Below are 14734 nucleotides of genomic sequence, written 5' to 3'. Positions count from 1 at the left end.
CTTTTTAATATTTTATTTGGAATTAGAGTCAGGACAACCCACAGTAACCAAAATAGACTTTCATATAAAAAATACTAAAAAGGGTTATACACCAAAATATTTTTCTTTTTATCTATTATATTTTAATTCCTTATATCTTTTATTTTAAAATATTTATATTTGTGTGGCAGATTTATGGTTGCTTTTTATTTTCCTTTTTTCGCTTAACTGTATATTCTATAATAACATGGGTTGCTTTTTTTTTTTTTTTTTTTTTTTTGCGGTACGCGGCCCTCTCACTGTTGTGGCCTCTCCCGTTGCGGAGCAACAGGCTCCGGACGCGCCGGCCCAGCGGCCATGACTCACGGGCCCAGCCGCTCCGTGGCATGTGGGATCTTCCCGGACCGGCGCATGAACCCGTGTCCCCTGCATCGGCAGGCGGACTCTCAATCACTGCGCCACCAGGGAATCCCATGGGTTGATTTTATAATAAAAATATTGGAGGAGCAAGGCTAAGCTTTGACACCAAGGAGATCTTTCTTGCTTTGGAATTTGAATAGTTAAGCAAATTAGTGCATTAAGATTGAGAAGCCAAAGAAAACATTCAGGGACAAGTTAACTGGATGCTACTTCTCCATTTACCTGTCTGACCTCGTTCACATGACACCAGGGTGTTCTCATGGATAAAATTATAATCCCAGATATACAGACTTTCAGATTCATATTTTCTGTCTTAGCGCACAGAAGCTTTACTTTGGGGATTTTGCAGAAAATTCTTGTGTTTCAGTCATTTGCCTTTTCTCTGTGAAAGCCAGTAGGGAACAGTAGTAGGCGCTGAGCATCCCCAGAGAACAGTGCTAGGAGGCTCTGTATCCATTGATTGAGAAGTTCTTTTAAAGCACCAACTTCTTTCTAAAACAGTTTGGATCAAATAATGAGACTGGCTGCGAACCACAATATTTATAAGAGGTGTAAACTTGAAATCTGCAGTGATGTTCTTTTAGGAGTCTGACCTAGAAGTGGAAAGAGGAGAATGGGCCAAGTTTATTGAGTAGGGTCTGGAACTGATGGTACTTCCTCATTCACTTGAGAAATGCTGGCTGAATATCTGCTCCGGGCCGGGCACCCTTCAAAGCCCTGGGACCGCTCTGAACAACACAAAGTCCCACCTCACTTGGAGCTGATACCCTAGTGAGGCGAAACAAATAGTAAACAAATAGATAGACAAATAATAGGCAGTAGTCAGGTGGTGATAATTGTCCATGGATAAAGTCCAGGAGAGTCTATGAACTCCAATAGAGGAAAAAAATACGTCATTATTTTCACTAACTTAGCATTTCCTTCATTTTTGAATATAGGCAACAAACTATAGCAGTATTCACAATACCTATAATGTCACCAATAGAATTCATTTCTGTTTTATATCAGTTACTCTTATTGGAGATCTCTTTAAGTAACCATTCACACTACCATAATACCTGGATTGATATGATGGTAGATATTAGACCCACTGAGAAATCTTGTTATTTAATATTTTAACAAGCACATATATTACTTACCCCAACTTTTTAGTATTTTGATAAATAATTCAATATATTTGGTTTTCTTTCTACTATCATATGTTTTATTTTACACATTCAAGCACATTGATCTGAGAAGTGGGTCCTTAGACTCCACCAGACTGCTGAGAGGTCAGTAGCAGAAGTGCTTTATGCAATCTTCCCTTATCTCCTCACGGAATTGAAAGGGCTGGAATTGAGCACAACTGATAGTTTTTACTGCTCCTTCAAAGACATTCTTAAGTTAAAAATTTTTTTGAAGTGTGTGCAGTGGTGAAGAGTACCATGATATCTGGTCAAGTCTGGTCCACTGTCTTTTCTTTTTTTAATTAATTAATTAATTAATTTTTGGCTGCGTTGGGTCTTCGTTGATGGGCTTTAGTTGCGGCGAGCGGGGCCTCCTCTTTGTTGCGATGTACAGGCTTCTCATTGCGGTGGCTTCTCTTGTTGTGGAGCACGGGCTTTAGGCGCACGGGCTTCAGTAGTTGTGGCACGTGGGCTCAGTAGTTGTGGCTCACCGGCTCTAGAGCGCAGGCTCAGTAGTTGCGGCGCACGGGCTTAGTTGCTCCGTGGCATGTGGGATCTTCCCAGGCCAGGGCTCAAACCTGTGTCCCCTGCATTGGCAGGCGGATTCTTAACCTCTGCACCACCAGGGAAGCCCCTGGTCCACTGTCTTGATTCATGCTAATGAGCCAACCACTTATCACCACCGTTTTGCACCATCAGTACCGATGTTGACACCATCAAAAATACAAATAACACCTTAGTATGATTATGAAAATAGTTTTGATCTTGTGGACCCCTAAAAGGGTCTCAAGTCCCGCCAGCAATCTGTGGACCACACTTTGAGAACCACTGTGCTAGATTAAGTGTCAAGTACAGAAATTCTTTTAAGCACTTGAAACCACCAAGGGGACTCTATTTGCGTAAAAATATTTGTTGGTGGTTGTTGTAGTTTGCTCTCCAACTCTTTGAAATGGAATTTTTTAAATCTTGGTAAAAAATAATCTTCTGTTGACAGTTTTGGATGGGCCGGTGCTGTAGTACAAGTTAGGAAATACATCTTACGGCAGAGACATATGCCCGCTGTCCATATCCAGTACGGAGGGTCTTCACCTCCTTCATGTCATGAACTGCTTTAGCAGTCTAGTGAAGCCTACGGACCTCTCAGAATAATGTTTTTAAATGCAAAACAAATCACACTGAAATACAGTTATAGCCCCAGACCCCTTTGCGAGGGTGGGGGAGTGTCTGTACTCTGTACTCCAAGTTAATAACCACCTGCTTCCCTCAGTCTTTACTGGCAAGGAGAAACAGCTAGGGATGACATTTGTTTTTTAATGCATTTGTTTGCATGTCAGTTGACATCTTAAATCTCCAAATTCTGACTATCAATGAGATAGATTTAGACCTAACAAGTCCAGAGCAAGAATGTAGAATAAGGAGAATGATTTTCTCCTCCACCTTCTATAGGACTGAGCGGCACATACCTCCTGCTAAATCCTGACTCTCCCTAAAGGAGAACGGTCGTGGGCTGCAGACAGGAAGGTCTTGGGCACTGTCTCCCTAATAATAGTCTAGGACTACCGAGGGTTCTCTAATGGGACTTTCTAAAATGTTGGTTACTCTTTTTGAAAAACGGTAATCGTTTCTTATCCATAACTCCCTTCCTTTTCTCTGCTTCTTAAATCAAAGCAGCATCCTTAGGCTTATTGTACTTTGAGAAACTATCTTGCCCTTAGTGCTAAAAGTGAAGAAGCAAAGAATTTACAGGATGGTTACCGGAAGAGTGAAACCAGTCATAACCCCCTGGGGAAATTTTCCACTCTTCTGGTGAAAGCTTTGAAATCAACTGTATTTAGTCTTGGAATTAATAATGGTATTCTAGCATTGTGACCTCCTCTGATTGTGTTTTTCTTGGGCTAATATTGAAATGAATTCTTATTCTTTGACTTAAGGGTGGAGAGGGAAGTCGGTGATTTGAAAATATCCCGAGAGTAGGAAGCCAGCCTGCGCTTTTAAATTTGCCACAGATAACCCACCAGGTGGCTGTTCACCACTTCGTCAGTCAAGGGTTTCCCTGTGGTCCTAGTAAGTCTTTTCACGAAGGGAATCATGCTCTCTATAAACCACAGCTCTCCTTCCGGACCCCACTGCTAAGCTCTTGTAGTTTTCACCCTGCTTTCCTTGTATTTCTCACTGCATAGCTTTCCTTCTAGGGGTGAGCTGAACTGTCAAGCCCTTGTATTTCCACGACTGCTTTATCCAATGTTGCTGAATCCTTGATAGCCCTTAATCAATGCATTCCAAAACAAAACTGCCTATTCACTCCTATAGTTCTCTCACCCAGTCAATTCTTAGTCACTCATGATTACACCGTCTTAAGAAACTGCAATTCCCAGTTCATCTAAAATAATCATTCTGCCTCTTTAGTTTCAATTTCTCTTTATTAAACCTGTTGTGGATTCTGTATGACCTTCTGAGTTGGGACTACAGGGCCACAGAAAGGAGAGGCTGTGAGCCTTCAGAGATCTACAGACATGTTGTTTATGCCCTGGATAACCAGAAGTTGAAAGTGTGACTTTTGTGGTCAGATTTGGCCTCTTAGGCCAAAACTATTAGACTATTGGATGTGAAAGAAAGAGAAGGGAATTCTAAACCTCTTCAGCTGGGAAGGCAAAACCATCAAAATTCTATGAGGTTAAGACAGTTTCTGTGGCTTTTAGAAACTTGTGTGGCCCAAAGGAGTCATAAATAATTTTTATGGTGTAAAAACCCTTGAAGAACGTACTTGGTTTCCCAGGAATTCCTGCCATTCTTACACTCACAAAGGCTCAGGTCGGTGGAGAAGCTCTGTTGGAGCCTGATTTGTCTGCCTAGTACCACCTCCAGGAAATACTGAACTGTGTGGGGACTTAGCCTAGTCCTGAGGCTTCTTTTATCAGGTGAAATGAACAGATATGAGGTGAGCGATGCATTTCTTTCCAGTTCATAGTTCAACTTTGAAGTGAAATCTGCAGTGGTCCTTCTGATCTCTGGCCTAGGTTTTACCGGCATCTTTTCTTTCTGGTGTTGCACGGAAAGCAGTCAAGTTAAAATGTATTTCCATGGTTTTATTAAGATCTAGAGTGGGAAAACTGTAGGCCCATAAGAGCCACTGGCAATCCACTCGAATGATATCATACTACCACCCCACAGCAAGCCCACAGAGTGGTGACCTATTTTTCTGTGTGACTAGGTAGGAGAGAGGGCGGTGGATCTCTCCATAAACCTGTCCTCCTGCTTATTTTAAGGGCTTAATCAGCATCTCAACATTAGTCGTGCTAGAAGGACAGAGAGTCCTGTTGACTCTATGCTTCCAAATAGAATCAGCATAGCCCCCTTTTGCAAAGATTGCTGCCATCTATGTGCTGGGCCGAATGCACAGGGCAGAATTGCCCACAGTGGGCTGGTTAACCAAGATAGCACTTTCAGAGCTCACGGCAGAGCTGCTGGTGGCAGAGGTCCAGCCACATGGCTTTTCTGGGCCTTGGAGACTAGAATCACAAAGCCCCAAAGTCATTATTCCTCTAAGTGGAGACCAAATCTGGAATGTACTTTTTCTAGCAGGGAGTGGGTTAGAGGTCATTTAATGACATTTCAGTCCTCCAGATGTCTACTAAAAAAATATATCCATAATGATATATCTTCATCCACAATATCATTTAAGCATTTTCTGATTAAAATGCACCAGTACTTTCATTCTGCATTTCACTCTGCTGCTGAATTTTTTATGATGTTGTTTATTGAAAAACAGCAGTGTCTTCTGAAAGCTTTTACCAGATTCCCATGGTGATTTGCTAGGCATAGCACAATTCAAATTAAAATCTCATCATCTTCAAAGGCTACTTTTATGAGCTATAAAAGAGCACCTGCCTGGCCCTGGGTGGGTACCATCATACAGAGAGGAGACAGGAAGCTTTCCTTCCAGAAGTTTAGAGTCTACATAATACTAATAAAGAAAATGTAGAGTGAAGATTATGCCATTTTTGTGTTCGTGGTATACTTCACATATTGGAACTTTTGGCGACACACTTGAAGCAATTAAAAGATTCAAAGCAACACCATTATAATAAAGTCCCTGCTACAATATATTAGTATCTTGCAGGGTCTGTAAGAAGAATCCTCAGGAATCCTACTGTTCGAGGTCCGGCTTAAACTGTGCTTTGGCTTCTGACATCCTCATGAAGCAGAAATGATCACGTTTCAATAAACACGTGACCTTGCTTTGGCATGGACTTGACATTTCACCAAGCATCTTTCCTCTGACTCAGCAGGGTGCACTCCCCACATCCATCACACACATTTCTGCACTCCATATTCTCTCCAATAGAACTCCCTGAAGGAAAAAAAGCATGAACAGCCCATACAGGACCCCCAAGCGAGACGGTATAGAGATTTCACTCTCCCTTGGCCCCAAACACGTAGCAATGATAGATAGAATATTTAAAAAGGAAATCCAAAGAGGGTCCCCATGCCTGGAACAATACCAGAGTGATGAGCAGTGGTGAAATCACAGGCCAGCTGAGCTCCGGTCCAGAATGGGGCAGCGGCAGCCAGGCATTGGGTTCTCTGTCGGGGGCCAGCATCAGTGCTTTCAGGGCCTCAGGTGGGGAGCCACACTTCCCTCACAGCCAAGCAAAGAAAGCCAGACAAAACGACTGCTGACCCATCACTGGGACTATGGCTTTTAAAGGGCAGACCTAGAGGGGTGGTAGAACAAAGCCACAGCCTGTGAACAGAATAAACAAAGTTAAATTTACATTCAGATATTTTAGAGTAAAACTGCAGGATATCAAGGAAAAGGAAGAAAAACAGATGACCAGTGAAGGAAGCATAATTAGGCTGATAGCAGATTTCCCATCAGCAACAGTAGATACCAGATGACAGCAGAGTAGTATCTTCACAGTGCTGAGGGAAAATAACCATCAACCTAGGATTTTATATCCAGCTACACAATCACTCTGTAGCTTTTTCAGACATAGAAAGAGTTAACCACTTAACGACTTCACTAAAAGGATCGTTAAAAGATGGATTATGAGAAGTGAGGAAGGTGCAGGACACAAGATGCAACAGTGAATATAGCCATTGATTAACACCTGTTGGTAAATGAGTTAAATACTGAGTGCGAAGAGTTTTTTGTGTTAAAAAAGGATTAGATTTAGACAACGTTGATAAGATGGGATGGGCAGTGTTTAATGGATAATTAAAAGTGCTAAGATCTTTCCAGATTCAGGAGAAATATAGAAAGACCAAATTACTTCAGACTTTACTAGAAAAAAATTAATCAAGTTTGAACATTAAACATTTTTAAATGACTCTTCCATCGACTCACCTTTCTGACCATTTATGAATGATTTCTTAAAATTCTGCACCTCTCCTCAGTACTTCTCAAGTAATGAGAGTAGTTTAAGCTGCATTGTTATCGTTTGTATTTTTTAAGCTGTCAGAACCACATATCTGGGGGAAAAAATCTTAGAACGTTAAAAAATGTAAGGGTAATTGTGAAAATAGTAGAAAGAAAATCTTTAGATTCTAAAGCAGAAGAAGAAAGGCAGGTGGTATTATCAAAAACTTTAAAAACCAACGGAAAAGAAAAAAAAAGAAGCAGAGGAAAAGAATTACAAACAAAACACAAAGAAAGATGCAAAAATAAATCCAAATATATCAATAATCATAATAAGGTAAATGATTACATTCATCTATTAAACAGGGAGAGGGAGTCATCTGTTGAAAATAGAGACTGGAAGTAAAGGGATGAGAAAAGGTCACCATTTAAATGCTAAAAAAAAGTTTATAAGACAAATTTTAATATAAGGTAAGAGCATTAATAAAAAGGGAACCACATACAAATAAAGGGAACCACTACCAAGAATATATTCTATATAAATGTTAGTAAAGTTACATTTTGTAAACTACAAGTAAAGGGAGACAGGCACAATTATTTGTCAGCTACTTGAGGCCAGGGTGCTTACCATGATGTCTTATGTACAGTAGATGCCTTAATTCATAAAATAATTAAAGAACCTTGGCATTGGTTTGTTGAAGATTTCAGCTTGATTTATTTAAACACAACAAGCAACCGATTTTGAGCTACTCCAAATTAAGAGTCTCTGAAATCAGATTGCATTTGACCATATTGTGGCATCATAGATGTAAACTTTATGAGAAAATTCTAGTTGAAAGTTTAAAATTAGAATCCCAGGTGAAGTTTATCATGTGTTTCATTTCTAATAAAGAGCACTAAAGGATTGATAGCCCTCCTCTACCTCTTTTTCCTGAGTCTTCCTTCAGCTAGTCACTGAATTCAGTTCTCATAATTTATGATTCTATAAAATTTATGCCTGAAATTTTTTGTCGAGATGGACTTTCTTAAAGTGTCCCACTTGTATAAAAGTTAGGGTATCCAGTGGTTTCTTAAGTAACTCCCACTGGGGCTAACCTCCGCTTAAAGATATTCTTTGTGCAAATATTCCAGACATTATATGTAGAAGGAAGGGAAATGATCGTTAGCCAAAAAAACTATAATTATGAAAAGGAGTGACTGATAATGTATTCCACGTTTACTTTTGAAAATGTCTGTACAAAACTGGGTTGGGCCCAGTGGTTTTGCACTAGAATCTGTAGACATTTATTTGCCTAATAAAATAACTGCACAATCTGGCAGAATTCTGCATACTTGGCAGCCCTTCCTGCCCAGGAGCCTGGAACAGCATTGGCCCAGCAGGTGTGGCTTTCAAAACGTTCAGAGAGTTGAATTCGGGAAGTCTGCCCAGCACCCCACCTGTGTACAGTATGCCTTCCTGAAGCCCACGTTCGTGCCCAGCTTGTCATAGGTTCAAAGGGCCTCTATTCATTCACAGTTGATAATGAAAACTAAAATAATCAAGGGATTGACACTATACACCAAAATTATAATAAATTAAATTTCTCTTCAATAAAAGATACCATGCATTTTTAAAGATATTTTTGACATTTAGAATATAGATACTCTATAGTGTTTAACACTATTGTGCACATAAGAAACCTACTCTTCCCCTTGCTAGCATGGGCTTGGTATCCCCTCTTTCCTTAAAGGGTGAGATAGGGGGAAGAATAGAACTCTCAGCAGCCTGGACCCTAGGAAGGAGAGGAAGAGGAAAAATGTTTTCTCATATTTTTGGTTTTTTCCACAAGGTGCTCTTTAATCATAGGACCCAAACAGTCATGACCCAGCTAGTAAGATCCGACTTCCTGGGCCCTACAATCAGAATCACCTGCTTATATAGGGCAAAGGGAGGGGCGGTGTGATGGGGGTCATGCTAGCTGTTCCAATACCCTGAGCCTCTGCGTGCTGGCCTGAAGCAATGATTTTCAGAGTTAGAGCCTTGTTATCAGCTGAAATCTTACACGGAACCCAATACATAAACCCAGGCAAAGCATAGCTCTTCCGGTTTTGGTAGGGCTGGGGGGTGCTGGAGCCCTGCCCATCCGGCACAGCCCTCACCTCACCATGGACCGTAGGTGTAGCTCAACTTTTCCTTTTACTGGAACTCCTTAAATCCCTCCTTTCTGGGCCCAGGAGTAGCCATGGGATTGGAGGGGGCTTGATGACGAAAGATCGTGGGATGAATGAGAAATATACTAGAGACTTCGCTTATTTTGTCTTACTAGAAGAACAGAGTCCCAGGACCACTCTCAGTTTGGTGAGAGGTGAGAGGATTTTTTTAAATGGGGACTGTGGATGCTTAGGATGCTGCAAAGCACACAGTGCAGGTTGTGTGTGCTTTGTCTACCCAGAAGGCTCACCAGGAGTGACCTTGAACTTGCTGTCAGATCCCGAATTCTTCTCCAGCTTCTGGAGCCTTCCTTTCGCTACAGGTGGACTGGCATATATACGAACACTCGTCCTGCCAGGAATTCCGCCAAAACGTAGGCCCACTATGGGACCAGGGGAGGAGGCAGAAGGAAATTCCAGGCAAGGGACCCAGATGAGCCAGGCATGGAATTACCTTCTGGCCCAGTGTTGAGGCCCATGAAGGGCAACCAGGTTCTCAAAATCACCAAGGCTCCTCTTTAAGATGCAGGATGGACCTAGAGTCTGTCATACAGAGTGAAGTAAGTCAGAAAGAGAAAAACAAATACCGTATGCTAACACATATATATGGAATCTAAAAGACAAACAAAAAAAAGGTCATGAAGAACCTAGGGGCAAGATGGGAATAAAGACACAGACCTACTAGAGAATGGACTTGAGGATACGGGGAGGGGGAAGCGTAAGCTGGGACAAAGTTAGAGAGTGGCACTGACATATATACACTACCAAACGTAAAATAGCTAGCTAGTGGGAAGCAGCCACATAGCACAGGGAGATCAGCTCGGTGCTTTGTGACCACCTAGAGGGGTGGGATAGGGAGGGTGGGAGGGAGGGAGACGCAAGAGGGAAGAGATATGGGAACATATGTATATGTATAACTGATTCTCTTTGTTATAAAGCAGAAACTAACACACCATTGTAAAGCCGTTATACTCAAATAGAGATGTTAAAATAAATAAATAAAAATAAATAAAATGCAGATTTCTAGCCTTGTCCCCAGAAAAACCTGTTAAATCAAGCTCTCCCTTAAATCAAGGTAGGGTCCGGGAATTAGCGTTTCTTAACAGGTGCCCTACTTGATCCTTATTGCCACTGCACTGTCACTAAGAGTCCTTCAGAGCTTTTGAACAGAGGGGTGAAGTGGATGAATTTGCATTTCGGCTAAATTACTGCAGCAACTTTGTGTAGAATGTGTTCAGGGAGAAGAGATGAAAGGAAGAGATACTAACCAGCTGCGAAGGAGCTGAGCAGGGCCTGAGGTGTGGAATGGATGCCAGAAGGCAGGTTAGAAAACCATTTAGGGGTCAGGTTGCAGGGTCGGGCCACTGAGTGACGTGAACAGTGAGGGTGAGAGAGGATGCGGGAGTGACCCCCAGGGATCTGGCTGTAGTGACTGGGGTTTCCTTTGGGCACTGAGGGCCCTTTGGCATTTGACAGGTGCGTGTTATTCATCACAGTCTATCCAGTGAAAATGTTACGGGAGAAAATCAATTGAACGTGATTTTGCTGTCCGATCAAAGTGGAAGAAGGTGAAGCCACTAAGAAAACCTAGAGGGTGTAAGTGTATGCTTTTAAAAATAGCACAGTTTAGAATAAATTTCAACCAAAATTGGCCTTTTTTTTTTTTTGTAGTTTTGGCAATTAAAAGGACTCAGTTATCTGGAATGTTCGCTCCTAGAGAATATCTCATTTCCCGAATAAATTGAGAATGTGGGGAGAGTGGGGTCTTATGTTGAAACCCAGTCTTACAAGAGGGCTAGTCTTGGGCAAGGGGACACTTTGTGGGGTGCCATGGCAGCTGCCAAGATCCAGGGACCAGATAAGCAAATCGTGGATCAAGCACTGGCAAGCAGTCTGGCAAGCGGGCCCGCTTGGCCAAATCGTCACCGTCGTGAAGACCTTAGAGCAAGTCTTAAAATAAACATTAAGGTTTTCGTTTAAAACAACCTTATCCTAGAAACACTGCATGGGAAGAAAACATGAAATTGCATAATCATTTTAAACTATATATGTACAAAGAGAACTTCAGTATAAAAAGGGGATTGTAAGACAACACAAGATGGCGAAGCCTAACGCCAAAAATAAAACCATTAATTCTGGGGGGAAACCGTATGGCCCTGGGGGGGACTGGAGCAGAGCACTGGAGGAACAGCTGTGTTGACACTTGTCACATTTGGTTGCCCAAAACACTGAAAGGTCATTCACTGAAGTTCTGGGTTCCAGTAAGAGTGGACTGTGTGAGTGGCCAGGAGCAGCTTCCCGAAGCCCCGCGTCCTCGAGCTGCCGGGAAGCAGATGAGTGTTCACTGTGGCCAAGCCGTAGGCAGCTGAGTGCGTGGGTCTTCACAGCTCGTTTCCTGCTTCCGCTTGGTCTTACATCTGAGTCATCTTGTATTTATGTCCTCCTATAGCATTTCCATAAGATGCTTGTGGCCAACACCATCCATCAAGCTAATGGGCTCAAATGGAACCCTTTGAAATCTCCTGCGACATTGCCTTGCTCTAAGAAAGGAAGAATTGTTAACAGTAATTCTTAAACTAGGAATTTATGTCTTCCCATAAATTGACCTTGAGAGGTTATTTGTGGATTCCAATAGAGAAACGTCTTTCCTAGGTCCCTGCAGTCCTCAGCCCTCCCCTTCCCCACCAACTGATGCCTTCTGCCCCCTCCTGCGAGCCCCAGGCCAGGATCTCTGGGAACAGAATCAGGGGTGTGTGTCTTGGCTTGTTCCTTCTGCCATTTGCTCATTCAGTCGCTGAGTATTTATTGCACCTCTGCTTTTTCCAGGAAGGGTGCTAAGCACTGGAGATGCAGTGAGCAGGCATCTGGGCTCTCCTGGAGTCACCACCTAAACAAACAATTACACAAGTTCTTCTCAAAAGGCCGCTGTAAAGTGAACTCAGAGAAGCGCAGGCGCTGTGAGAGTCTCTGCAGGAGGCTTGGGTGGGCTCAGTTGCCCCGCCCCTCGTGTTAATGCAGGTCTCTGGGGGGCTGACTGTGTGGGGGGCAGATCTCTGGACACCCCCTAAATCACCACCATTTTACTCAGCCATTTGCTATAAAATCTCAACCTCAGAGGACAGACCCTCCTGACCACGCTGGCCGTGCCCGGAGTCTCCTGTGCTCTGCTTCCCACCCAGCTCCTAGCTCCCTCCCTCTGACCCCAGCCCAGTTCCTGGGTCACTCTGACCTAAGGCTCAGGTCCCTGGGGGAAGCCAACTGCCAGAGGATACCTGGAGGGTGAGGGAGGAAGGGAAGTCAGAGCATCCTCATGGCAAAGCCTGGTCACCCTCTATACAAGTTTTAGTTTGTTTTACAATGTGTAGATCTCCTTAAACTTTTCTGATGATACAACTAAAATATATATATTATAATTAAAGCTAACATTTCAAAAACAAATAAAGTTCAGTGTATTCCCATCTTCCATTACATCTACCACCATAAATGACTTATTTTAACAGTTTGGTGTTTATCCTTACAGATTTTTTTTTTTTTTTTTTTTTTTTTTTTTTTTTTTTTTTGCCGTACGCGGGCCTCTCACTGTTGTGGCCTCTCCCTTTGCGGAGCACAGGCTCCGGACGCGCAGGCTCGGCGGCCATGGCTCACGGGCCCAGCTGCTCCGCGGCATGTGGGATCCTCCCGGACCAGGGCACGAACCCGCATCCCCTGCATCGGCAGGCAGACTCTCAACCACTGCGCCACCAGGGAAGCCCCTTCCAGATATTTCTGTCCTTATGTAAACACATTTTATTTTTATGTTGTCCTACATGTTCATATTGTCCTATAATTGACTTTATTTCATCTGAAAACTCATCACAGACGCTTTTCAGGACAGTGCATGTAGATCCTCCTCATCCTTGCTGGGTGCCCAGTATTTCATCATAGGAACGTGCCATAACTGCTCTCTGAATTAATCCCCCATTAACGACCTGTACGTTCTGCCATATTTTGTTGTAATAAATCTTATAGCAATGAATAGTCTTATACATACACCCCTCTGTGTCAGTTTCTTCTTAGAAAGGTATTTGGGGTCTAACATCATGCATTTGTAATGGGTTTTCATATGCAGTGAGGTGCTCTTATTGCCTTCACTTCATGCATGGCTGGATGGGCTGACGTACACCATTCCACATGCTTCTCGTATACTCCTCTCTGCGAACTGTGCACCTGTGCTTCCCACACAAGGCTCAGGTGCGCAGCTGGAGTATGTCTGTTCCTGAATCTCTTTATTCCGGTTGAATTTGTTACTGTAATTGTGTAATTTATTTAAGTGGTATATAAACCAAAGAAGCATGAGAAGGAAAAGAAAATGTTGTTGAAAAAAATAGATATTTAAGTTATATTTTCCAACTCCCAACTTGAACTAAAAAAAACCTTTTAATAACTAACCATTTACCCTAATTGTATTAGATTCAGTGGCTTCAACTGACTCATAAACTTCATTGACCATAGGACCATGTTTGCTGAGTTATATCCACTCTTAATTTGCCTTGCCAGTATTGTCTCTGAAGAAACATCCCATAGCTGTTTGGTTTGTTTGTAAATTGGGTTATCTTTTCTCCTTAGAAATACCTAAGAACCGGACATGTCTTATCTAGGGTATCCAATGTAATCTGCCTTGATGAAAGAGGATTTTTAGCCCTTCTTTTCATGTCATTGTAAGCTCTAGTAATGCTGACAAAGACACTGCACTCAACCTCATAGAAGAGAAACTTTCTATGCAGAAATTCCAGATTTTCTATTTGAAAATCACAACTGTTGCTTTTGAAAGTGAGAGAATGTCTATATGCAAACATCCGGCCACTTCCTAACCTAATATAACGTTAGAAATGGTTTTACAGCCCCTCTAAAATTTACAGACCCTCTATGTGACTATTGTAGGTACTTAATAAGTATTTGTTGGACGTGTGGATACACAGGGAAACACATTTCTACAGGACTGGCTGTACAGGGATCTCTGATTAAGTCTGAATGAATTAAGTCATACTGAATTCATTAAACAAATATTTGTTAAGTGTCCACTGTATACTTCCCAGTTTCTCATAACTGCTGGGGCCACAGCTAGCCACAGTCAGTCGAACTGCTCCAAGATGCTTGTCATCTAGCTAGAGACTTCAGGCCACTGGGAAATGCAGAAATTCATTTAACTCAACAGACCAAGCACTCTGTGAAATGCTCTGAGCATGTGTGTACCTGGCCAGTGAAGCAGGCTGGTGCAGGGCAAAAAAGGGATTTCATTTCTTCTCATGAAATCCATCAGTTCTGTACACCTTCTCAAGGCCTTCCCGTATCATTAAAGTATCAATTTTACTTACACTGTATGACATTAGACCAAGCCCTGCAGAGACCGCCAGACATCTCACTGCTGTGTTTTCTCTTCTAGGACATCAACGAGTGTATCCTTGAAAACTATCCTGAGTGTTCCAACCCCAGGTTGTTTTACATCATTCCGTACTTTTGTGGACAGCATCCCAGATGCAGGTAAGGACTGAAACAGGCTCATGACATGCTCACTTGGACAACAGTGACGGGAAACCCACCAACTGGCACTGCGTGGGCGTCTTCTGCGTCCCCAGTCTCT

The 14734-nt window shown here is 42.5% G+C and overlaps 1 protein-coding gene across 1 annotated transcript in view; it reads left to right on the top strand.

Annotated features, from left to right (window-relative positions):
• UST (uronyl 2-sulfotransferase) overlaps positions 1–14734 on the top strand; it is a 289990-nt gene that overhangs the window by 211769 nt on the left and 63487 nt on the right. Inside the window, exon 6 of the mRNA XM_082855525.1 lies at positions 14537–14634. Within this exon, the coding sequence (XP_082711651.1) occupies positions 14537–14634 (98 nt within the window). The remainder of the gene's footprint in view (positions 1–14536; positions 14635–14734) is intronic.

The sequence above is a fragment of the Leucopleurus acutus genome (assembly GCF_964270905.1).
Source record: "Leucopleurus acutus genome assembly, chromosome: 15".
In the NCBI taxonomy this organism is placed as follows: domain Eukaryota; kingdom Metazoa; phylum Chordata; class Mammalia; order Artiodactyla; family Delphinidae; genus Leucopleurus; species Leucopleurus acutus.
The sequence above is the reverse complement of the archived record's forward strand: the minus strand, read 5'-3'. Positions and strand labels throughout refer to the sequence as shown.